Source organism: Panthera tigris, chromosome D1, assembly GCF_018350195.1.
Source record: "Panthera tigris isolate Pti1 chromosome D1, P.tigris_Pti1_mat1.1, whole genome shotgun sequence".
NCBI classification, from domain to species: Eukaryota; Metazoa; Chordata; class Mammalia; order Carnivora; family Felidae; genus Panthera; species Panthera tigris.
The window spans coordinates 60,177,286-60,203,296 of record NC_056669.1 but is presented as its reverse complement, the minus strand read 5'-3'; the positions used below and the strand labels follow the sequence as shown (position 1 = coordinate 60,203,296).

The 26,011-nt window shown below is 39.7% G+C and overlaps 2 protein-coding genes across 2 annotated transcripts; both read left to right on the top strand.

Moving 5' to 3' along the window:
- The first annotated feature begins 7,606 nt into the window (after positions 1–7,606).
- LOC102969292 (olfactory receptor 52R1-like) lies at positions 7,607–8,560 on the top strand. Its single transcript, XM_042959058.1, has one exon. It carries the CDS (start codon positions 7,616–7,618, stop codon positions 8,558–8,560), a length of 945 nt encoding a protein of 314 aa, XP_042814992.1. The 5' UTR covers positions 7,607–7,615.
- Positions 8,561–19,591: 11,031 nt separating this feature from the next.
- Positions 19,592–20,545, top strand: LOC102969593 (olfactory receptor 52R1-like). The gene has a single exon (XM_007089409.2). The coding sequence runs from the start codon at positions 19,601–19,603 to the stop codon at positions 20,543–20,545; it is 945 nt and encodes a 314-aa protein (XP_007089471.2). The 5' UTR covers positions 19,592–19,600.
- Positions 20,546–26,011: the final 5,466 nt, after the last annotated feature.

Sequence of the window (26,011 nt, the reverse complement as noted above, 5' to 3'; positions counted from 1 at the left end):
TTTTTCAGTTATAGGCATTGTGAATATTTTCTCCATCTGTGACTTGCCTTTTCTTTTTTCTTTAATGTCTATTTATTTTTGAGAGAAAGACAGAAACAGAGAGAGCGTGAGGAAGACACAGAATCCGAAGCAGGTTCTAGGCTCTGAGCTGTCAGAACAGAGCCCCATATGGGGCTTGAACTTACAAACTGTGAGATCCTGACCCCAAAGTCAGATGCTCAACTGACTGATCCCCCCAGGCACCCCATGTTTGCCTTTTCAAATATATAATGCCACCTTTTGAAATTGATTTTTTAAAATTTTGATGAGGTTCAACTGTTGATTTATTTTCTTTCATAGCTAGTGCTTTTTGCAGGCTAAGAAATCTTTCCTTTCCTAAAGTTCATGACAATATTATTCTATTTTTTCTTTTAGAATATTTATAGTTCTAGCTTTCAAATCTAGGTTTATATTATAATTCAGTAAAGATTTTTTTGAGGTAGGAGTTAAGGTTCATTTTTCTTTTATACAGACAATTAGTTTAGTGCCATAAAGACATTTTTCTGTCCCTGAATTGCATTACTTTCTCTGCTGAAAATTAATTCTGCTTGAAGCTATTTCTGGTTTCTTTATCATTTTTTTCAATAATGTATTGATCTATCCTTACATGCATACAAGGCCACCCCTAAGTTATGTGGGACACAGTAGGATCACTGCCTAAATAGAAAACAATTTAATTAGATAAATAATTGAATTAAATTACATTTAGCAATTAATTAGATAAACTAATAAAAACTATGTTTAAAATCCACTGGCTGGTGATCTTGAATGGCTCAGTTAGTTAACTGCCCAACTCTTAATCTCAGCTCAGGTCTTGATCTAAGATCACAAGTTCAGCCCCACATTGGACTCTATGCTGGGCGTGAAGCCTAGTTTAAAAAAAAAAAAAAACCCACTGGCTCATGTGGAGTATAATTATTTATAGATGAAGATTTAAAATTAAGGATAAAATGTATTTATTGCTGTATTAGTTTGTTAGGCTGCCATAATAAAGTGCCACAAACTGAATAGCTTAACTGACAGAAATGTATTGCGTTATAGTTCTGGAGCTTAGAAGTCTAGGATTAAGGTATCAGACATGTTGGTTTCTTCTGTTGGCTATGAAAGTGAATCTGTTCAATGCTTCTCTCCTGGCTTCTGGTGGTTTGCTATAAAACTGGCTTATAGACACATCATCTTGATTTCTGCCTTCATGTCCACATGGTATTCTCTATCTATTTATATGTCTCTGGGTCCAAATTTCAATTTTTATAAGGACATCAGTCATATTGGACCAAGACCCACCCTACTCCAGTGTAAGTTCATCTTGGCTAACTATGTCTTTAATGACTCTATTTCAAAATAAGATATATTCTGAGGTACTGGGGGTTAGAAATTCAACATATAAATTGGGGTGGGGGGACACAATTCAACCCACAACAATTGTCCAAGCAGTGCACATACATTTTCTTGTCTTTTTCGGTCTCCAGGGCCTTCACTACAGTGTTAACACCAGCAAGGTTCTCCCTGAACTTTGAGGAAGCAGAGCATAGCCCTGATTATTTCCCCTCTAACCATGTTTGATTTCCTTCCTGAATGTGGTAATGAGCCCTGCATGGTGGAGCAACTGGCAGTGAGAGCACTTTCTTCAGGAGAGTAAGAAATGAGGACAAAAAACCATCGTTATACACCTTCTGAGGTCAGATAACAGACAGTTTAACCTTCTCCATTATGGTTGGAAGTTCTGCCTCTTGAGAAGATGCACAAAGTAACAAAAGATATTCATTGTAATTAGTGGACAGAGTCTGAACAATAAACTTAGTCAAGGAGGTCAGTTATTAGTTTCCAAACACAATGTCTCTGCACAATTAAAGGGAGAGAAATGTGACAATAGTTTGGGCTGCTTTGAGAGCCCAGGTAAAGTCATTGCCATGAACTTGCAATGGTCCCAATCTGATCATTGGTGCTATTGCTTCTAGCAGTTGCTCAGTGGTACAGGGGTAGCAGGAGACAATGACATAATAGTAGCTGTGATGGATAGATCGTGTTGAGGTTATTCACACAAGTATGGTTGAAATGATGAACTATGAGGACTATATTTCATAGACAAGAACTTGAAAAGAAAAGAGGACTGAAAAGATTGGGAAAATATACATAGGGTATGTTCAAGGATTCAGAGATTGAGTATCTCTGAGCTTTGGCAAGGTTCAGGCCATGTCCATTCATGATTGACTGAGTATCTACTGTGGAGATAGAGGACAACACAAGTGAGGATAGAAGAGCTATGGGGCTATGGATGGGGACAAGCTTTCGACACAACTACATGCAAGTATCCCAGGATTCTAAGGTCAATATCCTCAACAGCTTTTTCATCCATCAAAACTTCCTTTCCAAACATTTTTCTCTGTCTCTGCCCTCACAACCCCACAAAACCTAACTCACAGATTGGTGTGGCTACAAGTTCATGGTAACCAACCTTAACTAGACTCTCAATATTGCCCACAAATCTTTTCACTGTCTACTGGAGACTGAGGTTTAGAGCAGGTCTGCGAGCCAAGTGCACAAGTCCTCTGTGCATCATGCAGAGACACCAGCTTTTGAAACACACAAACCATGAGGATAACTTTACGAGACCAAATCAGGAAAGTACTGACCTGCCTGCTGCACACTCATTTCAGCAAGTCATGCCCAGCTAGAGTTGAAAAACACTGTGGATGGCCTAACAAGTTACTTCAATAAGAGCTTGGATATCATGTCTGCTTGGAGCCACCATAGCATTGGGGATCGTGGGAAGATTCATGAGATGAGGAAACTCAGGTCCTATCCCGAGATGTTTCATGTTATTTAGGGAGAAAATTCCTCTAGTTAAGAAAGAAGGAGAAACAGAAGCATGTGGCACTTTCTTCTACTTTCATTACACCAAGTGTTTAATCCACAACTGCTAACAGAAGCAGACACAGAAAAACAGTTACAACCAGAGATAACTCCAAAATTACAATGTGAGCCTGATCCCAAGAATAATAAAACCTTGAATATTTCCTGTAAACTGGGACTCCCTAACAAAAACAGTTGTACCCTAGATTTTTGTTATGCTGATATCTTAAAACAAACCATGACCTTTGTGAACATGATGATGGCAATTCACCATAAACAGATTACTATAACCCTGATAATGTTGGTAACATTTTGTGTGCTTTATTTCCCTATAAATGTATGTTGGGTTTAAATGGCAGAGTGTATCTTCTGAGTCTGACAACTGTGAACTCTGCAAAAAAAATATTACTCTCTGTTTTTAAACACATTTTTGTCAAATCTTCATTTATGACATATCCTTCATATTAGGGAATGCTGAGAAAAAAAATATATAAGAGGGGTGCCTGGGTGGTTGAGTCGGTTAAGTGTCTGACTTCAGCTCAGGTCATGATCTCACAGTTTGTGGGTTCGAGTCCCACATCGGCCTCTGTGCTGACAACTCAGAGCCTAGAGCCTGCTTCAGATTCTGTGTCTCCCTCGCTCTCTGCCCCTCCCCCACTCATGCTCTCTCCCTCTCTCCTTCAAAAATAAACAAACATTAAAACAACTTTTTTTTAAGAGAAAAGAAATAAGAGAATACCAGCAAGGGCCTACACAGGGAGTGACAGGAAGCTCTGCACAGACTTAACTGTTCAGGCTGAGCTAGGAGGGCTTTCCAGCTTCACAACTTTCCACAAACAACTATGGCAAGACCTCCATCTGGAATTTGTTTTCCCTCTCCTAATAAGAAGTGAAAGGGCTTAGACCATTGTACCTTGGGACACACAGAAGCACCAACAGATTGTCAACACCCTCATCAAACCCACAATATTGCCTATACATACTCGTATAGACACACAGTGACGTGTAATCACAGTGTCAGGTTTGGAGCTCAGTGTATGCCTTCATAAAACATGTGTGTTTAGTGGCTTTGTACTCACAGAGCCACACTATCCCACTAAATATGTATACCAACAGCAAATGATTATTTATACCTACACAAACACAGCTTATACACATACATTCACATGCAAATCCAGTCCTTACACATGTTTATTAACACATCTCTCAGATACACATCAACAAACATATCAACACACTTTCACATTCCACATTCCACATTTTGTTTCACTAACAAAAAATGCATGCATACAGATAAGCTCACACTCCTGTAATCTCAACAACACACATTCTTGCACATGCATTCAAATCCCCTGCTTTAGCTATGTGTATACAGAGGAGAGAGGCAAGCTAGGGGTTAATGCTTCCAGCTTACCCTCCAGTCTCAGAGGAAGCCAGAGTATGAGGCAGTGGGGCCCAAGAGGAAGGAAAGAATTAATGCTGGGGAAGGGAAAGGCCAGACTTAAACAGGTCTTTAAATAGGTCCGAACTCACAGTCTCCGTAAAAAGCTAAATCACAGGAGCCAGTTAGAGCTGCTTATGGTCAGAGATAAAGCAGAGCTCAAGGTGAGTGGTCCCCTGTGCCCCAGTCATCTCTGCCCTTCCCAGAGAACAGTAGGACTCACAGAGTCTCTAAGAATCTGAAATGCAACGCAATGCACTGTGCAGAATGACCTGACTTATGCCGGCTCCAGGTCCAGAGATCCATGACTGGTGAATTTCCTCCTGAGATGGGGAGACAATTCGCTGCTCACACTGTGTCCTCCAGGGAAATTCTAGACAAGTAGGCAGACTGCCTCCACACTCAATCCCTCCACAAAGGACACAGGATCTGAACCCTACCCCACTTCGGCATTCTTGCTACATGCCTTACTTTTAGATACCCCAAAGTGAGAGAACAGACTAAATTTCTCTGAAGCCATTCCTTAGCAAGATCTCAGCCCATTTTATCCTTTACCCTTCCAGACTTGAGCAACTCGATTAAACTGATGAACATACCTATTTCTACATAATGAGTGGGGTAATTGAAGTCAACAGAGGTAGTGGTATCAGCACTGGATTCAAACCCATACTCACAGATGAAAACTGAGCTCCAGCAGTGTGAGAACATTTTTCTTGCAACCATATTCCCTGAAACAAAAGTTACGCCAAGTTCTCACAAATTATATTGTACTTTGGAGAACAGAAACATTGAATCTGAAGTTCAATGTGTGATCACCCTGGCTGTAACATAGAAAAAAAGATGGCTTAATTTCTTCTATCAATAAGCACTATGCTCACATGAGGTCTAGCATATGGTAGGCAAGGACAGGGACATATTTATAAGCAGGGAAAGGGGGAAGGAATTTTGGGCAAGAAGGGAAATTATATTGCTCTTCTTTTTCCTACTTTTTAGGGAATGTACATCTCTTTCCCCCAACTCAGCAGAAGTTGATGACCTGTGTCTCCCCTCAGAATTACTATTGAAAACCTCACACACTGCACACACACACAAAAAAAAAAAAAAAAAAAAAAAAAAAAAAAAAATGACCTAAGATTGGTTAGTCTTGACTAATGGTTAATTGGTTAACTCCTTGTCCACTCCACATTAGTTGCAGACTTAACTCCTTGCAAGTCTGAGGAGGGAAAAAGACAAAGGAAATGCTGATAGTGAGGACATCAGATTCCATTGGAATGTAAATGTAGAGAAGAAAGAGAAGCACCAGTCAAGAGCCCCATCTCCTACCTCAGACTTGGGTTCCTGGTCACCACCTAAGAGTCACCACTCCAAAAAGAGTATGTAGAACAGGTAAGTTCCCCATGAAGGCTGATGGGCAGAAGTGTGTAAGTGTGTATTAAAAACAATAACATGTAAAAGCAAATAGTGTTATATTTACAAAATTAGCAACATTTTCTATGAGTAAGTAGATTATTATGCACTTTGAGACATTGTAGGTTTACCCAGCACCTTTATCAGTGTAACAAAAATGGCCTCATTATGTTCTCCCAGCTGCCCATGAGACCCAGTGAGTATGTCTTCACAAATGGAGGGTGATTTACAGGGGGCAGAAGGGAAGGAGAAAAGAAGATTCTGGTTCAAACAGAAGATAAAACTGAAAGCCAGGCAGAAGTGCATGAAAAAGAACGTTAAACACCAGATAACGTGTGTGTTTCTGAATTTTCACTATGCCCTGGAGAGGAGTATTTGTTCTGAGCAAAGCCCTAGCTATTATCTAGGTAGGATAGTAAAGTTTCCAAATTAAAGCAAAATTTATAAGTTCTGATCCACATTTCTCTCATAATGCTATAAATATAGGGAAAGTCAGAAAGAGATTAAGTTTATTTGGGATCTTGAACAAAACCTTTTTAGGAACCATTACATCAGGTTGAATGAAATTTTGTTAGTCTCCAGAGGCTGGTTAAGGGAGATTTGAAAAGATACTCTTCTTATCTGGGTGTTTCCGTTAGGGAGGACATTCGAACAAAGGTTCTGGTCAATTGAGATTAAATTGGTCATTGACTCCACATAGGTAACAGTCAGCAGAGGGATCAGACAGGGTCAACCATGTAATGCAAGTATTGGCACAGGATGACATTCATGTCTGTCAACAGACAGCAGCTCAGACTCCAGCATGAAAAATACATATAGCTGTCTTGTGACCTGGCATCAAAGTAGTGTTTAGAAGGTTCTATTAGGACATTTTTAAGATACGGCTAACCAGGTAAAAAGTCCATTGCCCCTGAACAATGACATTTATTTGTTGTTTGCTTCAGCAAACATTTATTAAAACCCTGTTCTGTGCCAAGTAGAGAAGTGCTCAGGTTGGTGTACTCGTTAGGGCCGACCTCATGAAAATTCATCATGCAGGACAGGAGTTAGTAAATTATCACCTGCAGACCAAATCCAGCTTGCAGCCTGTTTTTGAAAATAAAATTGTATTGGAATGTAGCCACACTCACACATTTCCATATTGACTGTGCTGCTTTCATGCTACCATGCCCAAGCTGACTAATACCAACAAGATTGTATGGCCCACAAAGACTAAAATATGCGTGATCTGACCTTTCACAGAAAACAGTTGCTGGCCCCTAATCTAGGAGGAGACATTCACTATACATAACAGGTTTAACTGCAGGTGTACAATCTGTCACTCAGTTATCCTCCAGCCCAAATTCTCCTGGTAACTCCTAGAATCAAAAATAACTCATCCTCACTACGTACAATGCCATTAAGACAAAGTGCTTTGCAAACTGGTTTCCTGTCCTGAAAAGTTCCCAAGTGGCTTAAATAAATGGCTGAAAAGAACCTGTTGGAAAGGTTAAACAAATCATTTTGTCCTAAACAATAGAAGGATGAGAATTACTATTAGTGACATTATTTGTTAAGATAGTTTTCTCTTAACAGATTCTACTTTCATGGATAATATTGATTCTTATACAGAAACTACACTTGCAGCTAGTATGTTCTGACACTACTTTGAGTGACATAAATATGAATGAAGGCTAAAGAATGACATCACTTTATGTTCCAAAATTTAATTTATTAAAACATTTGAAATTATTCCAGTTTACTTTTAAAGTCAATCAACCTATTATTCAATGGCTTCTTCTAAAATATTATAAATAATACTAATAACTTATTTCATTGTTATCACCTGTAGAGCATAGATTACCTTCCCAAGGAAACCAAATTAACCATCCTGTGATGCTGGCTTTAGAGAACAGCTCTTCACATCCTGCATACTTCATCCTACTTGGGATCCCAGGACTCGAGAATTCCCAATTTTGGATTGCCTTTCCTCTCTGTGCCATGTATGTTGTGGCTATAATTGGCAATACCACTGTCCTCCATATAATCCGAATTGACCACACTCTGCATGAGCCCATGTACCTCTTTCTAGCCATGCTGGCTATCACTGACCTGGTCCTCTCATCTTCCACCCAACCTAAAATGCTGGCTATACTCTGGTTTCATGCTCATGAGACTGAATACCACGCCTGCCTCATCCAGATGTTCTTCATCCATGCCTTTTCCTCTGTGGAGTCTGGGGTACTCATGGCTATGGCCTTGGACCGTTATGTGGCCATCTGCTTCCCACTCCGTCACTCAAGTGTCCTGACCCCAGCTGTAGTGGGTAAATTGGGAGCAGCTGTGATGATGAGAGCATTGCTGTTGGTGAGCCCCTTCTGCATTATGGTCTCCAGGATGCCCTTCTGCCCCAACCAGATCATTCCTCAGTCATACTGTGAACACATGGCTGTGCTAAAGCTGGTGTGTGCAGATACTAGAGTAAATCGTGCATATGGGCTCTTTGGGGCCTTCTTTGTGGTTGGCTTTGATATGATTGTCATCAGTGTATCCTATGTGATGATTTTGAGAACTGTTCTGGGGTTGCCTTCTGGTGAAGCCCAGCTCAAGGCTTTTGGTACATGTGCGTCCCATATCTGTGTCATCTTGGCTTTTTATATCCCAGCGCTCTTTACATTCCTCACCCACCGCTTTGGACATCATGTGCCCCGAGCAGTACATATCATGTTTGCCAATCTCTATCTCCTGGTTCCTCCCATGCTCAACCCCATCATCTATGGAGTTAGAACCAAGCAGATCAGGAACAGGGTTATTCAAGGTTGTTGTTGGAAAGATCCTTGAGCCAAAAGTCATAGTATAACAACCAACCCAATCACCTCACTGATCTAGGAACTCAAATGCAGATAATTTGTCATGCCATCACATATCAGCACAAAGTCATCTCTGTGAGCAAAAGGCCCAGAGTTTAGTAACCCTCCAGAGTAGAACCAATTTTCAGGATGCCCACAAGAGCTCTCTGAGAGATGTGATTAACCACAAATGCTGAGTTGACCAATTTTCATCATCATAAGAAAACAGTGAAAAATATGTCAACCTACCAAATTAGTGAAGATTTTAAAGAATGCCATTTCCTGTCCATCAACTGATGAATGATAAAGAAATTGTGGTTTATATACACAATGGAGTACTACAGGGCAATGAGAAAGAACAAAATATGGCCCTTTGTAGCAATGTGGATGGAACTGGAGAGTGTGATGCTAAGTGAAATAAGCCATACAGAGAAAGACAGATACCATATGCTTTCACTCTTATGTGGATCCTGAGAAACTTAACAGAAACCCATGGGGGAGGGGAAGGAAAAAAAAAAAAGAGGTTAGAGTGGGAGAGAGCCAGAGCATAAGAGACTCTTAAAAACTGAGAACAAACTGAGGGTTGATGAGGGGTGGGAGGGAGGGGAGGGTAGGTGATGGGTATTGAGGAGGGCACCTTTTGGGATGAGCACTGGGTGTTGTATGGAAAACAATTTGACAATAAATTTCACATATTGAAAAAATAAATAAATAAATAAAAGAATGCCATTTCCATAGACCACCAAGGTGAAAATTATTTTTACACTATCACTAGAAGTACAAGTCGGTAAACCTTGTTAAAAAGGGCACTTGAAATTTCTACCAGAACAATTAGAAAACACATGTATTCCCCATCTTGGGATCTCTTTATAAAAATAGAATTTGAAAAAAAAAAATTCAAAGGCACATACAGATTCATTATTTATAAAAACAAAAACTGGAAAACATTCTAATAATAACCTATAAGACCCAGATGAAGAATAAACAATTGAATATCATGTAACATTTAACTAATGTATTTGCAAAGAGTATGGAAAGGTATGTAAAATGACCAAGATAGAACATTAAAGAAAAAAGAAAAAAACATTTGCCCATAAGGCTATGGCCAATTCAAAAAGAAATATGAGGCATAGAAAAATATTCTGGAAATACATCCAAAATCTAATAATAGCAACTCAGAGGAGTGATATTTGTGGTTTCTTAATTTTATTTCTTCATTTTTATGTATTATTTAAAATTATCCTTGATTGAGGAAGCTTAATTTTAGTGTGAGCAAATGTAATTGAAACAACAAAAGTGTACAAAGAGGTTATTTCAGTGCCTAAGCCTAGGGGAAGGCAGTGGGCAAACTGAGAAGATGAAGGACTCTAGAATAACTTCCAGAAAATCTTTAAACTCCAGATGTGAAATTAAACCAGAATCACAACCTTTTGAGACTGGTAAGAATGAGGATTAGGTATGCTGAGCATTGGATTCTCCTTCCAAAATTTCCTAAATCCCTGATTCAATGGATTTCAGAATGACAGAGTGTGGGAAAAGAATGAAGGAGAATTTCCCTTCTGAAGATAACTATACTGTATGGTTAAAGGTAGTGAGAAAATCACTAGAAGTTTTAGTATTTGTTAATATTTAATTTCCTTTTATATTAACATTTTAAGCTATTATTAGAAACTATTTTTTACTTTCATTTTTTTCTTTATGAGGTATACTTCTACAAAAAGTTGTACTTATTTAATGTATATATTTTGATGGTTTGAACATATGCTACAGACATAATACCATCACCACAAACAAGGTACAATCACCCACCACAATTATTGAATTGATCTTTTTATCATCCTGCACCATTCTCCTGTTAAAGCCAATACTGAAAAGGTTCTAGGCACTGAGGCTTTTATGTTACTAAAACCAACATCAGTTGAAGGTACTTTAAGAAGAATCAGGAACATGTTTGCTTCTCCCAGAAGAAAAACTATTGGAGACTAAACGTGTCCCCAAAAATGAATAGGTATTCTGAAGGAGCATTTTCATGATCCCCAAATTTTAGAGTTATCAACGGACTGTTATACTGTTATCAGCAAATCAGTTAGTGATTGTGAGCCCCTCTTCCTCTTTTTAAAATCAACTTTATCTCTGTATAACTTGTGACAATAAAATGTAAGTATTTTAATGCACAGTTTGAAGAGTTCTAACACATATAAATGCCTCTGTAGCTCCCACCCCAGTTAAGACATAGAACATTTTCAACACTTTGGAAAAGTTTCTCTTGCCTCTCTGGAGCCAGTCGCCACCTCTGTACCCAAACCAGGCAAAGCCTGATCTGATTTCTTTCAATATATGTTTATTTTCTCTCACTAAAACTTTCATAAATCTAAGAACAAATAATATATTCTTTTAATTCTGGTGTCTTTCACTCAGTATAGAGATTTTCAGATTCAGCCATACTGTTGTATGTATATGATAAGTAGTTATTTACTATTATTTCTGAGCAGTATATTCTATTTTTTCAACATACCAGTTGTCACCATTTTCCTTTACTTCAGCCCTTCTATTCTTCTTCCAAACATATTCTCTTCTTATCTGTGTTAGGGTTTTGCTCTAAATCGTTCCACGTCCCCCAGTTGTTATTTTCTAGAATATTCTATCTTCCTCTCAACATCCTTTAGATATCAACTAATACAACCTTATCAGTGAAGTGTGCTTAACTCATATATGTCAACTAATTCTTGCCCCCCACCGTAATTTTCTTTCAACATAAATATTTTATTTCCTCCTTATCTTAACAGAATATGTAAATATTCAAATACTTATTCACCATCAGTTAGTATGACTTGAATATAACTTCCATAAGTATAGCATACTTGTTCACTATTCTATCCCAAACCTAGCTCACCAGAAAAAACTACTTACATGAATGAATGATTAAATTTTTACATGTGCCTGCTACCATCGTCACAACAATTCCACTCCCGACCACAAGATGGCATTGGCAGGTCCATTTTTGCCTCCTTCCTGCAAAATGGGATACCAGACATTTCAGTCCTAAGGCCTCCTTTCATTATTCCCATGGAAACTTTGAAGGTTGTTATCTGTCTGATAAGATACCTTTGACAGATAAATAACAATTTGTCCCTCACTCACTTCTTTTTATTTACAAATATAAAATACGTGGAACATTTTACATTTCTCTTCAAGAAATACCTATGAAGTGATTATCTTGCACCAAATATTATTCTATGAGAGGATGGGACTACCATAGACACAGGAGAAAATGGCAATCAGAGAACCTCGTTAGTATGAAACGATCAAATGAAGCACACTGAATTCCAGCTCCAGTAGAAAACCTACTTACTTAAACTGTGCAGCTCTATCATGACTAGAAGTACCCTTAAGTATCATGAATCAGTGAAAATACAAGACTGCCTTCATTACAACATGAAGAACCAGTGGGTCCAGGACATCAAATCTGTAACTAACCCCAGGCACCTGTACTCATTTCCAAAAACTAGCAAGTGAGTACTTTGAGCAAGAGACTTGATTTCCCATTTGTACATGGGCAGAGTCATCCCAGTGCCTCTCTTCTCTCAGCACACACCTCTAGGGTGACCTAGTGGCTAAGAGAAGCCAGTCAGAATTTAACAAAAGCAGGTCAGCTTCTCCTGGTTTTTAAACATTATTCAGGGCTGAGATCTGCTGTCTGAGCTCAGTTCTGCAGTAACTTCAAGAGGGGAATAATGCATCATCAGTATTGTCTACTCTGCACAGAGCCAAACACAGTGTTATTAGTATGATGTATTTCATGCTCAAAGTCAACAAGCATTTCTTCACCACTTACTATGTGCCAGTACTGTGTTTGGTGCTGGGGTTATGAACATAACAAGTTCATAGTTGATCCTAAAATCCCCTCCTCCAACCTCTTCCAGCACCTGCTACAATCTACAGTCATCACCCTCACCCACTTATACCCTGATGACCTGATTATGTATTTATTATTGATTCTCTGCTACATCTGTTATGCCTGAGCTCACTAACTAATCTTACTCTATCTTTGAGGCTAGAGCTCAGAAAACAGAAGAAGAAGAAAGGCCCAAGGAGGTATGATGCCTCACTTAGCAGAGCCTTGTCCTCATCCCCATCCCAGATAAACCTGGAGTCTCAGTCTTTGATTTCCAGTTCTGAATGTGCATATTTTAGGTATGGACCATCACGGAAGTGTTTGGGATTCACTACTTTCTAGAAGCCCTAGAGTTAAGAGCCATGTTATTTCTTTTGTTTTCTAAACTTTATCTATTTGTTTTGAGAGAGAGAGAGAGAGAGAGAGAGAGTATTGGAGGGGCAGAAAGAGGAGAGAGAGAATACCAAGGAGGCTCCATGCTGTCAGTGTGGAAACTTTTTTCCCAGAAACTTTGGCTTATAGACACATCATCTTGATAACTACCTTCATGGCCAAATGCAATTTCTCTCTACCTATACATCTGTGTTTCCAAATTTCCCCTTGTACGAAGACAGCAGTCACATTGGATTAGGGCCCACCCTACTCCAACATGACCTCATTTTATCCACCTACACTCTGATGACAAAGTCATATTCTGAGGTACAGTGGAGTAGAAATTCAACATATAAATCGAGGTTGGGGGACACAATTCAACCCACAACAATTGTCCAAGCAGTGCACATACATTTTCTTGTCTTTTTCGGTCTCCAGGGCCTTCACTACAGTGTTAACACCAGCAAGGTTCTCCCTGAACTTTGAGGAAGCAGAGCATAGCCCTGATTATTTCCCCTCTAACCATGTTTGATTTCCTTCCTGAATGTGGTAATGAGCCCTGCATGGTGGAGCAACTGGCAGTGAGAGCACTTTCTTCAGGAGAGTAAGAAATGAGGACAAAAAACCATCGTTATACACCTTCTGAGGTCAGATAACAGACAGTTTAACCTTCTCCATTATGGTTGGAAGTTCTGCCTCTTGAGAAGATGCACAAAGTAACAAAAGATATTCATTGTAATTAGTGGACAGAGTCTGAACAATAAACTTAGTCAAGGAGGTCAGTTATTAGTTTCCAAACACAATGTCTCTGCACAATTAAAGGGAGAGAAATGTGACAATAGTTTGGGCTGCTTTGAGAGCCCAGGTAAAGTCATTGCCATGAACTTGCAATGGTCCCAATCTGATCATTGGTGCTATTGCTTCTAGCAGTTGCTCAGTGGTACAGGGGTAGCAGGAGACAATGACATAATAGTAGCTGTGATGGATAGATCGTGTTGAGGTTATTCACACAAGTATGGTTGAAATGATGAACTATGAGGACTATATTTCATAGACAAGAACTTGAAAAGAGTACTGAAAAGATTGGCTATATATATATATATAAGTTTTGAAGGAATTGATGATGTGAAAAACAAGAAATGAGGGGCACCTGGATGGCTCAGTCAGTTAAGCATCCAACTTCAGCTCAGGTCATGATTTCACGGTACGTGAGTTTGAGCCCCGTTAGGACCTGTGCTGACAGCTCAGAGCCTGGAGCCTGCTTTGGATTCTATTTCTCTCTCTCTCTCTCTCTCTCTCTCTCTCTCTCTCCTCCTCCTCCTCCTCCTCCTCCCCCACTCATGCCTCATGCTCGCTCACTCTCGCTCTCTCTCTCAAAAATAAATAAACATTAAAAAATATATTAAATTTTTAAAAAGGAAACACAAAATGAGTAAAAAAAAAAAGTAGAAAGATACAATGGTGTCATTAGAATAACATGCTCAAGGATTCAGATTGATTGATATGCTGTGGCAAGGTTCAGGACATGTCCATTCGATATTGACTAAGTATCTATATGGAGACAGAGGAAAACACAAGTGAGGATCAAAAAGCTATGAGGCTCTGGATGGGGATCTTTTGACATAGTTACACTGAAGTGTCCCAGGATTCTTAGGTCAATATTCTCAACAACATCTTCTTCCATCAAAACTTCCTTTCCAAACGTTTTTCTCTGACTCTGCCATCATAACCCCACAAAACCTAACATAAAGATTGGTGTGGCTACAAGTTCATGGTAAAACACCCTAACTAGGCTCTCAATACTTCCCACAAATCTGTACATTCTACCAAAGACTGAGATTTAGAGCACGGGTGTGAGCCTGGTTCACAAGTCCTCCATGGATCCTGCAGAAACACCACCTTTTGAAACACACAAACCATGAAAAGAACTTTACAAGAGTAAATCAGGAACGTACTGACCTGCCTACTACACATTGATTTCAGCAAGCAATACCGAACTAAACTTGACAAACAGTGTGGCTGACCTAACGAGTTACTTCTATAAGAACTTGGGTACCATGTCTGCTTGGAAGCACCATGGCACTGAGAATCTTGGGAAGATTCATGAGATGAGGAAACGCAGTTCCTACCCTTAGATGTGACATTGTATTGAAGGAGAAAAGCTCCTCTCATTACAAAAGAAATGGGGGGTGGGGGAGAGATGAAGGATGGAAGAGGAGGAGGAGGAGAATAAGAAGAGAAGAAGGAAGAAGGGGAAGAGGAGGGAGGAGGAGGAAGAGGAAAAGAACAACAACAACATCATCAACAACAACAAGGCACTTTCTTCTACTTTCATTACAGCAAGTGTTTAATCTATGACAGCTAAAAGAAGCAAAGAAAACTAATTTGCAACCAGAGATAACTCCAAAATTACAATGTCCCCTGCTCCCTAGAATAATAAAACCTTGAATATTTCCTATAAACCTGGACTCCCTAACAAAACCAGTTGTATCCCATATTTTTTCTTCTGCTGATCGTTTAAACTAAATCATGACCTTTGTGAACATAATGATGGCAATTCACCATAAACAGGTTATTGTAATCCTGATAATGGTGGTAATATTACATGTGATTTGTTTCCCTATAATTATATGTTGGGTTTTAGATTTTGCAAAGCATGGTTTCTGAAGTCTGACAGCTTTCATCTGTGCAAATAAATCCTTACTTTCTGGTTTTAGTTATTTATTTGTCAAATATTCCTTTGACATATCCTCTATCAAGGAATGCTGAGAAAAATAAATATGAGAATACCAGCTAGGCCTACACAGAGAGTGACAGGAAGCTCTGCACAGACTTAGCTATTCAGGCTGAGCTAGGAGGGCTTTCCAGCTTCACAACTTTTCACGAACAACTATGGCAAGACCTCCATCTGGAATTTGTTTTCCCTCTCCTAATAAGAAGTGAAAGGGCTTAGACCATTGTACCTTGGGACACACAGAAGCACCAACAGATTGTCAACACCCTCATCAAACCCACAATATTGCCTATACATACTCGTATAGACACACAGTGATGTGTAATCACAGTGTCAGGTTTGGAGCTCAGTGTATGCCTTCATAAAACATGTGTGTTTAGTGGCTTTGTACTCACAGAGCCACACTATCCCACTAAATATGTGTACCAACAGCAAATGATTATTTATACCTACACAAACACAGCTTATACACATACATTCACATGCAAATCCAGTCCTTACACATGTTTATTAACACATCTCTCAGATACACATCAACAAACATATCAACACACTTTCACATTCCACATTCCACATTTTGTTTCACTAACAAAAAATGCATGCATACAGATAAGCTCACACTCCTGTAATCTCAACAACACACATTCTTGCACATGCATTCAAATCCCCTGCTTTAGCTATGTGTATACAGAGGAGAGAGGCAAGCTAGGGGTTAATGCTTCCAGCTTACCCTCCAGTCTCAGAGGAAGCCAGAGTATGAGGCAGTGGGGCCCAAGAGGAAGGAAAGAATTAATGCTGGGGAAGGGAAAGGCCAGACTTAAACAGGTCTTTAAATAGGTCCGAACTCACAGTCTCTGTAAAAAGCTAAATCACAGGAGCCAGTTAGAGCTGCTTATGGTCAGAGATAAAGCAGAGCTCAAGGTGAGTGGTCCCCTGTGCCCCAGTCATCTCTGCCCTTCCCAGAGAACAGTAGGACTCACAGAGTCTCTAAGAATCTGAAATGCAACGCAATGCACTGTGCAGAATGACCTGACTTATGCCGGCTCCAGGTCCAGAGATCCATGACTGGTGAATTTCCTTCTGAGATGGGGAGACAATTCACTGCTCACACTGTGTCCTTCAGGGAAATTCTAGACAAGTAGGCAGACTGCCTCCACACTCAATCCCTCCACAAAGGACACAGGATCTGAACCCTACCCCACTTCGGCATTCTTGCTACATGCCTTAGTTTTAGATACCCCAAAGTGAGAGAACAGACTAAATTTCTCTGAAGCCATTCCTTAGCAAGATCTCAGCCCATTTTATCCTTTACCCTTCCAGACTTGAGCAACTCGATTAAACTGATGAACATACCTATTTCTACATAATGAGTGGGGTAATTGAAGTCAACAGAGGTAGTGGTATCAGCACTGGATTCAAACCCATACTCACAGATGAAAACTGAGCTCCAGCAGTGTGAGAACATTTTTCTTGCAACCATATTCCCTGAAACAAAAGTTACGCCAAGTTCTCACAAATTATATTGTACTTTGGAGAACAGAAACATTGAATCTGAAGTTCAATGTGTGATCACCCTGGCTGTAACATAGAAAAAAAGATGGCTTAATTTCTTCTGTCAATAAGCACTATGCTCACATGAGGTCTAGCATATGGTAGGCAAGGACAGGGACATATTTATAAGCAGGGAAAGGGGGAAGGAATTTTGGGCAAGAAGGGAAATTATATTGCTCTTCTTTTTCCTACTTTTTAGGGAATGTACATCTCTTTCCCCCAACTCAGCAGCAAGTTGATGACCTGTGTCTCCCCTCAGAATTACTATTGAAAACCTCACACACTGCACAAAAATGACCCAAGATTGGTTAACTCCCTGTCTACTCCACATGACTTGTAGCCTTAATACTTCATGTGTTGAGTTCATACGTCTGAGGAGCAAAAAAAGACAGAAGAATTTCTTGTAGTGATGACACCATATTTCATGGGATTGTTAAGTGTAGATAAGAAAGAAAAGCACCTGTCAAGAGCCCCCATTTCCCTCTTCAGACTGGGTCACCCCCTAAGAAGAGTCACTACTCCAAAAAAAAGTATGTAAAACAAACAGGTAATTTCCCTGTTAAGGCTGACAGGCAGAAGTTTGTGGGAGTTAAAACCAATAACATGTAAAAGCTTATAGTGTTATATTTACAAAAATAGCAATGTCTTACATATTATTAAAGAGATTGTTCTGCAGTTTGAAAAATTGAAGGTTTAGCCAGTTTATTCACCAGTGCCTAATGCAGAAACGAAGATGGTCTAAGTGCTTTTCCAGGTGCCTATGAGCCTCAGTGACTTTGTCCTCACAAATGGAGGGTGACTTACAGGGGGGAGAAAGGAGGGAGAAAGGAAGACTCTGATTCAAACAGAATGTATAACTGGAAGACCAAGCCAGCAGAAGGGAATGAAACAAGAGCCTTACACATCAGATAATGTGTATGCTTCTGAATTTTCACTATGCCCCGGAGAGGAGAATTTCTTTTCAGCAAACCTACAGCTATTATCTAGGTAGGAGAGTAAAGTTTCCAATTTAGAGCCAGATTTACCAACTCTGAGCCACATTTCTCTCATAATGTTATAAATCTAGGGAAAATCTGAAATAGATTAAGTGTATTTGGGATCTCAAAGAAACCCTTTTATAAAACTATTATATCTGTAGACTGAAACAATTGTTAATCCCCATAGGTGATTGGTTAAGGGAGATTTGAAAAGACACTCTTCTTAACTTGGTGTTTCTGTTATGGAGGAGGTAAGAATGAATGAATTCAAGGAAAGTCTCAGGTCAAGTGAAATTAAATAGTGGGAAGGTGTTGAGTAAGACCCAGGTAAGCTTTTGTGTCATTGACTCTCAGATAGGTAATAGTCTCCAGAGGGATCAGACAAGATCAACCATGTACGCAAGTATCAGCAGAAGATGACATTCACGTCTTTCAATGGACAGGAGGTCAGACTCTACTATGAGAAATATATGTGGCTGTCCTGTGGCACGGCATCAAAGTAATGTTTAGAGGATTCTATTAGGACATTGTAAGATATGGCTACTCAGTTAAAAAAGCAATTACCCCTGAACAATGATATTTATTCATTACTTGCTTTGAAAATGGTAATTAAACCCCTGTTTTGTGCCATGCACAGAGGTACTAGGGATGGTGCGCAATTCAGGGCTGACGTCATGAAAATTTGTCGTATAAAATGGAATTAGCAAACTATCACCTGCAGACCAAATCCAGCTAGTAGCCTGTTTTTGAAAATAAATTTGTATTGGAATGTAGCCACATTCACACATTTCTATATTGACTATGGTTGCGTTCATGCTACAATGGCTAAGCTGACTAGTTGCAACAAAACTATATGGTCCACAAAGTCTAAAAGATGTGTGATGTGACCTTTTACAGAAAACATTTGCTGGCCCCTAATCTAGGAGGAGACTAACAGGTTTAACTGCAGGTGTACAATCTGTCAGTCAGTCATCCTCTGGCCCAAATATTCCTGGTAACTCCTAAATCAAAGGTAACTCATCATCACTGTATACAATGCTATGAGCCATTAAGAGAAAGTGTTTTCCAAATTGGTTTCCTATCCTGAGAAGTTGCTTAGGTGGCTTAAACAGAGGGTGAAAAGAACCTATGGGAGAGGTTAAACAAATAAAATATTCTAAAGAATAGAAGAGCAAGAATTACTACCAGTGGCATTATTTGTTAAGATACTTTTCCCTTAGGTTTGACTCTCATGGAAAATACTGATTCTTACACAGAAATTACACTTGCAGCTAGCATGTTCTGACCCCATTTTGAATGACATAAACATGAATGAAGAAGAGAGTAGCATCACATTATATTGAAAAAATGTATTTATTAAAACAATTGAAATTATTCCATTTTACCATTAAACTCAATGGTCCTATCATTCAGTGGCCCCTACGAAAGATTAAAAATAATACTAATTTATTGATTATAATCATACATTATCTTCTCAGGGGAGAACAAATTAACCATCCTGTGATGCTGGCTTCAGGGAATCACTCATCTTATCCTGTCTCCTTCATCCTGCTTGGGATCCCAGGACTCGAGAATTCCCAATTTTGGATTGCCTTTCCTCTCTGTGCCATGTATGTTGTGGCTATAATTGGCAATACCACTGTCCTCCATATAATCCGAATTGACCACACTCTGCATGAGCCCATGTACCTCTTTCTAGCCATGCTGGCTATCACTGACCTGGTCCTCTCGTCTTCCACCCAACCTAAAATGCTGGCTATACTCTGGTTTCATGCTCATGAGACTGAATACCATGCCTGCCTCATCCAGGTGTTCTTCATCCATGCCTTTTCCTCTGTGGAGTCTGGGGTACTCATGGCTATGGCCTTGGACCGTTATGTGGCCATCTGCTTCCCACTCCGTCACTCAAGTGTCCTGACCCCAGCTGTAGTGGGTAAATTGGGAGCAGCTGTGATGATGAGAGCATTGCTGTTGGTGAGCCCCTTCTGCATTATGGTCTCCAGGATGCCCTTCTGCCCCAACCAGATCATTCCCCAGCCATACTGTGAACACATGGCTGTGCTAAAGCTGGTGTGTGCAGATACTAGAGTAAATCGTGCATATGGGCTCTTTGTGGCCTTCTCTGTGGTTGGCTTTGATATGAGTGTCATCAGTGTATCCTATGTGATGATTTTGAGAACTGTTCTGGGGTTGCCTTCTGGTCAAGCCCAGATCAAGGCTTTTGGCACATGTGCGTCCCATATCTGTGTCATCTTGGCTTTTTATATCCCAGCGCTCTTTACATTCCTCACCCACCGCTTTGGGCATCATGTGCCCGGAGCAATACATATCATGTTCGCTAATCTCTATCTCCTGGTACCTCCTATGCTCAACCCCATCATCTATGGAGTTAGAACCAAGCAGATAAAGGACAGGGTTATTCAAGGTTGTTGTGGAAAAGATCCCTGAGTCAAGGATCACAGCATCACAATCAAGCCAATCACCCACTGTGATCTGGGAACATAAACACAAAAGGAAAGTCTTCCAAGCCATCACATATCAGTACAGAGGTTAGCAAACCTCCAGAAGAAAAGAATCAATTTTCAGGATGCCCAGAACAGGAGCTCTCTGAGAGATGTGATTGCTGATCATAAATGATGAGATGACGAATATTCATCAGCACAAGAAACCAGTCAGAACGATGTCGACCTATCAAATTAGTGAAGATTTGAAAACAATGCCATTTGCCACAGACCAATGTGAAAATTACTTTGACACTGTCACTAGAAGTATAAGTTGGTATACCTTGTTAAAAAGGAGATTAGAAATTTCCACCAAAACAGTTAACAAGTATGTGTACTTTGGAGCATCTTGGTGGCCCAGTTGAGTTCAGTGTCCAACTTTGGCTCAGGTTATGATCTCACAGCTGGTGAATTCGAGCCCCACGTGGGGTCACTCCTCTCGGAACAGAGCCTGCTTTGGATCCTGTGTTTCTCTCTCTCTCTGCCTTTCCCTCTCTCTCTATCTCTCAAAAATAAACATTTAAAATAAAGAGTAGGTATACTTTCCCCATCTTATATCTCTATAAAAATAGAATTTGAGAAAAAAATAGTACAATGACATGTATAGATTATTTATAAAAACAAAAACAGAAAACATTCAAATATTGATCCATAAGACACAGATGAAGAATGAGCAATGAATATCATGTATCATTTAATTAATGTGTTTGCACAAAGTATGTAAAGATTTAAAAAATTATCAAGATAGAATATTAAAGAAAAAAGAAAAATAACATTTTCCCATAGGCATGATGCCAATTCTAAATAGAAATACATATGCATAGAAAAAGATTCTAGAGGCCTCAGAGCTCAGAGATCTCCCAGTCCATCAGGCAACACAAGGAGAGAGATGGACAAACTCCTGATGAAAGTAAGTCTCACTTTCTGTCTCTCCCCCTCCCTCTAAATGAGTATTCTGAGACCAAATCACAGTTTGTATGGTGGTGCTCCACACCAGCAAGCAATTCTCTGGACACCAACTGTGTATCCTACAATTCAGTTCAGGAGACAGCATCAGATTCTGCAACTTCAAGGTTCAATCTTGCAAGACTGCACCTCCCACCTGACCTCTCACACTAATCATAAGAACAGTTGTTACCTGTGCTTCTAACCTACTGAGTATAAATCAGAGTTTCCCTTGGCCTGCGTCTTGTTCACAATTAATTTGCTAGGGCAACTCATAGCACTCAGAGAAACATATTACTTACTAGATTACCAGTGTATTATAAGGACATAACTCAGGAGCAACCAGAGGGAGGAGATGCATAGCGCAAAGGATGGGGAAAGGGCATTGAACCTATATGCCTTTGCCAGGGGTACTATTGTGAGAAGTAAGGGAGATGATTCATTTTCAGAAATACCAAATAAAAACTGTGCTGTATAGTTAACAGTAGGTTTACAACCTATTGGAAATATGTTCAAACTCCCTCCACAGTGGAGTCTGAAACTCTTAGACACTCTACTTCCTGGTTCTTCTTCCCCTCTCCTTTTCAAGGGCTTATTTTTGTAGGCTTTGCAATGAGCATGCACCAAAAAACACAAGGAGGAGTGACTAAAAGTCTCTGCCTCACTTCAGGGAATGTACATTTGTTCCAATAACACTAGTTTTTGCCTTACATGGGCATAGGCAACACCTGGGTAGGGCTGAAACCTTTGTAGTACTTAGCCAGTGAGGAACTAGGGGAGGGACTTGCACACTAGGAAATAAATTGTTTGCTATAACTGTCCCTAGTGTGCCTGTCCATCAGACACCTGCTCTTGCAAGAATGTTGATTAAAGCCTGGCTTCACTGCGTTCTGAGTCTCCACATCCCTCCTTTGTTTGGGTCTGTGGGCTTTTTCTCCCACAATTCTCTCCACTCTTCAAGTGTTCACCAACGTTGAAGCTCTCAGAACCTTGTCCTTCTGGGTTTTTATGGAGGCTCCATTACATAGGCATGATTGATTGATGCAATCATTGGCCATTGGCAATTGGTTCAAACTCCAGCCCCTCTCTCCTCCCTGGATTCTATTGGAACTGAAAGTTCCCACTCTCCAATCACGTGGCTGGTTCCTCTGGCAAGTGGGCCCTATCCTTGTGTGGGGTCAGAACGTCATGTCATTGACATAACAAAAGACACCTTAATGGCTCTTATCACTTAGGAAAGTCCAAGAGTTTTAGGAACTCTCTGCCAGAAAAGTAGACAAAGACCAAATATATATTTATTATTAATCACAACTGATCACACCCTCCTTTTTTCTATCCATTTTTTTGATTTTTCAAATTTATCTTAAGTAATGTTTCTAAAACAGAAGAGTATTCAGATATGCCCATAGGCATCATGAAAACATAGTATCTTTCTTTAGATGCAATTGACTTTTATGAGCAGAAAAGGACAGGGATTAACATAGCATTTACTGTGATTCATTTCCATTTGGAGATTTAATATTTGAAGTGTTTATTATTCATTCTATATCTGGGCATGTGATTTATAAACACAGCCATCAGGAGAAACAGGGTAACTCAATTTTTCTTTAATTTAGTTTAGGAAAAATATGTGTATTTATAACATATAATTAGTGTTTCTTGTTCAGACAATTTTCTGGTCACTCAGCTCTCATAGTTCCCAGCCTTCTCAAAAACAGCATGTTTATTACTTGCTTAGTCTCTTTAGAGGATAGTTTCCTTCCCCATCAGCAGTGATCCTCTGATGCCACCACCAGGGACTGGCGCCAACCCACTTCCTGTGTCTTTCCAAGATGGGAGGATTCTCAATTCTGGATCTGCTTCCTGTTCTAGATCAACTATGCTATGGTTGTGGTGAAACAACTCCCTTCTTTGATGTGGCCTGCACTGGCTACCTCTATGAACTATGTATTTCTTCCTGGTCCTTACAGCTTTCATAATAGAGGTCCCCTTGGTGTGGTTTTGGAGTTGGGGGGGGGGGTGCGAGGATGGGGTGAGCAGGGATCTGGAGTGGAGGCCAGGAAAGAATTCTTGAGATGTCTTTGGTTCAAAACATTGAGTTTTTAAAAAATTATTTATTTAAGTTCAAGTTACTTACTATACAGTGTAGTACTGGTTTTAGGAGCAGAACCCAGTGATTCACCACTCACGTATAACACCCAGTGCTCATCCCAACAAGTGTCTTCCTTAATGCCCATCACCCATTAGCCCATCCCCCCCACCTACCTCCCCTCCAGCAACCCTCAGTTTGTTCTCTGTATTTTAGAATCTCTTATGATTTGCCTCCCTCTCTGTTTTTATCTTATTGTTCCTTCCCTTCCCCTATGTTCATCTGCTTTGTTTCTTAAATTCCACATATGAGTGAAATCATATGATATTCGTCTTTCTCTGATTGACTTATTTTTGCTTAGCATAATACATTACTTCCATCCATGTTGTTGCAAATGACAAGATTTCATTCTTTTTAATCACCAAATATTATTCCATTAAATATATATACCACATCTCTTTTTCCATTCATCAGTGGATGGATATTTGGGCTCTTTCCCTAATTTGGCTATTGTTGATAGAGCTGCTATAAACATTGGGTGCATGTGCTCCTTTGAATCAGTATTTTTGTAGCCTCTGGATAAATGCCTACTTGTGCAATTGCTGGGTCATGGTAAATTCTATGCAAAATGGTGATTTTCTTAAAGCACATGAATAGGACCCATGGACTGAAAGAGCTGCACTGGGATTGTGATTTTATGTTTGGGAGTTGGGGGAGTTAAGGAAAAAGAAAGTCTTCCAAAAGGGCTTTCATGTGCCAATTTGGACTCATAAGATCCTGGAGGCCTTAGTATTGTTGAGCTAAAGTTATTTTTCTCTCTTGTAAGGCATTAACATTACGACAAGACAGTTGGGAGTTTTTTGGAGGAATGTTATACTCTATCTCAAGTATTTGTCAAAGGGCTGCAGGTTATAAATAAATTTAATTTCGTCTACATTTTCTCCTTGCCTATGTTCCCCACATCATTATGGAGGAAAGGGTGATGTTAGGGCTCTAGGAAATTGAGTCTATGGGGTTCTGGAGATTGCTCTTTTCCTTGTAAATTATTAAGACAGTCATTTCTGTCTTAATTCCTCTGTCCTGAGGAATGTCACACATAACCCACCCTGGAAGGGTCACGGGTGGGGGGAGCAGCTCTTTCTGATCATGGGTCCTGTCAACAGGCTATAATAAAAACACCCTTTTGCACAAAAAACATCTCAAGAATTCTTTCTTGACCATTCACTCTCAGACCCCACTCCAACTCACTTCATTTTGGCATCCAGCATGGGGCCTGAGTCTTCTCATCTGGACTCCAAGGCTCAATGAAAATTGGTGAGTAATTCCTCCTCTCTTCCTTTATTTTCATTTCAGAGGCTTTTGCAAGGAGTTGGTCTTCTTTGTTCTCACTTCTCTTCTCTCTGATAGAGTCCTGTGAGGGCAAAGTCATATCTTCCTCCCACAAACAGCAGGTAAAGATACAAATAAAGGAGCAGGAGAAGAGGCGAAGAAGAACCAAGGAGACAGAGAGGTGGAGAAACTGGAGTAGAAATTTGAAAGAGGAAATACTATCTCTTTTCTTCCTCTCTAGGCTTTGCAGAGTAAAGGGAGGGAGATGGAAATGAGAATGAATGAAGGGACAAAATATCCTGCAAAAACTCTCTAGAAGTTTGAAACACATATGAGTGTTCAAACTTTCCCCTGAAACTCAGAATCATGAAAGTGCTCATGGCCTTATTCATATTAAGATGGAGATACACCAAGGACAATTGCTAATAGCCAACAACACTTTGAGGAGAGTAAAATTACAGGGATTCAATAATTCAGTAACTAGGGGTGCCTGGGTGGTTAACTCAGTTAAGTGTCAACCTCGATTTCATTTCAGGTCATGATCTCAGGGTCATGGGATCAAGCCCCACATCAGAATCTTAGATGGACATTGAGCCTGCTTGGGATCCTCTCTCTCCATCTTCCTGTGTGTCTCCCCCAGGACTTGCGCGTGCTCTCTCTCTCTCTCTCACTCTCTTAAAAAGAAATTCAGTAATTATGTTTAAAAATTTTTAATGCAATATTTTTATAAAATAAATTATTTGGGGGGTGGGCAGTGGTGCCTGAATGGCTCAGTTGATAAGCTACAGACTCAGGATTTTGGCTCAGGTCATGATCTCATGGTTTGTGAGTTCAAATCCCATGTGGTCTCTGCACTGACAGAACAGAGCCTCTTGGGATTCTCTGTCCTCCCCTCTCTCTCTCTCCCTCTCTCTCTCAAAATAAATAAATCAAGTTTAAAAAACATAAATAAAATAAAATAAAATAATTGTTATTCCATGATTCATAAAATATCAAAATTTTAAATAAAAAACAGTGCCATGCCAAGCTGTATTAGAGCAAAAGGAAAAA

Coding starts and splice junctions, on each gene's coding strand:
- LOC102969292 (XM_042959058.1), top strand. CDS start 7,616: ATGCTGGCTTTAGAGAACAGCTCTTCACATCCTGCATACTTCATCCTA.
- LOC102969593 (XM_007089409.2), top strand. CDS start 19,601: ATGCTGGCTTCAGGGAATCACTCATCTTATCCTGTCTCCTTCATCCTG.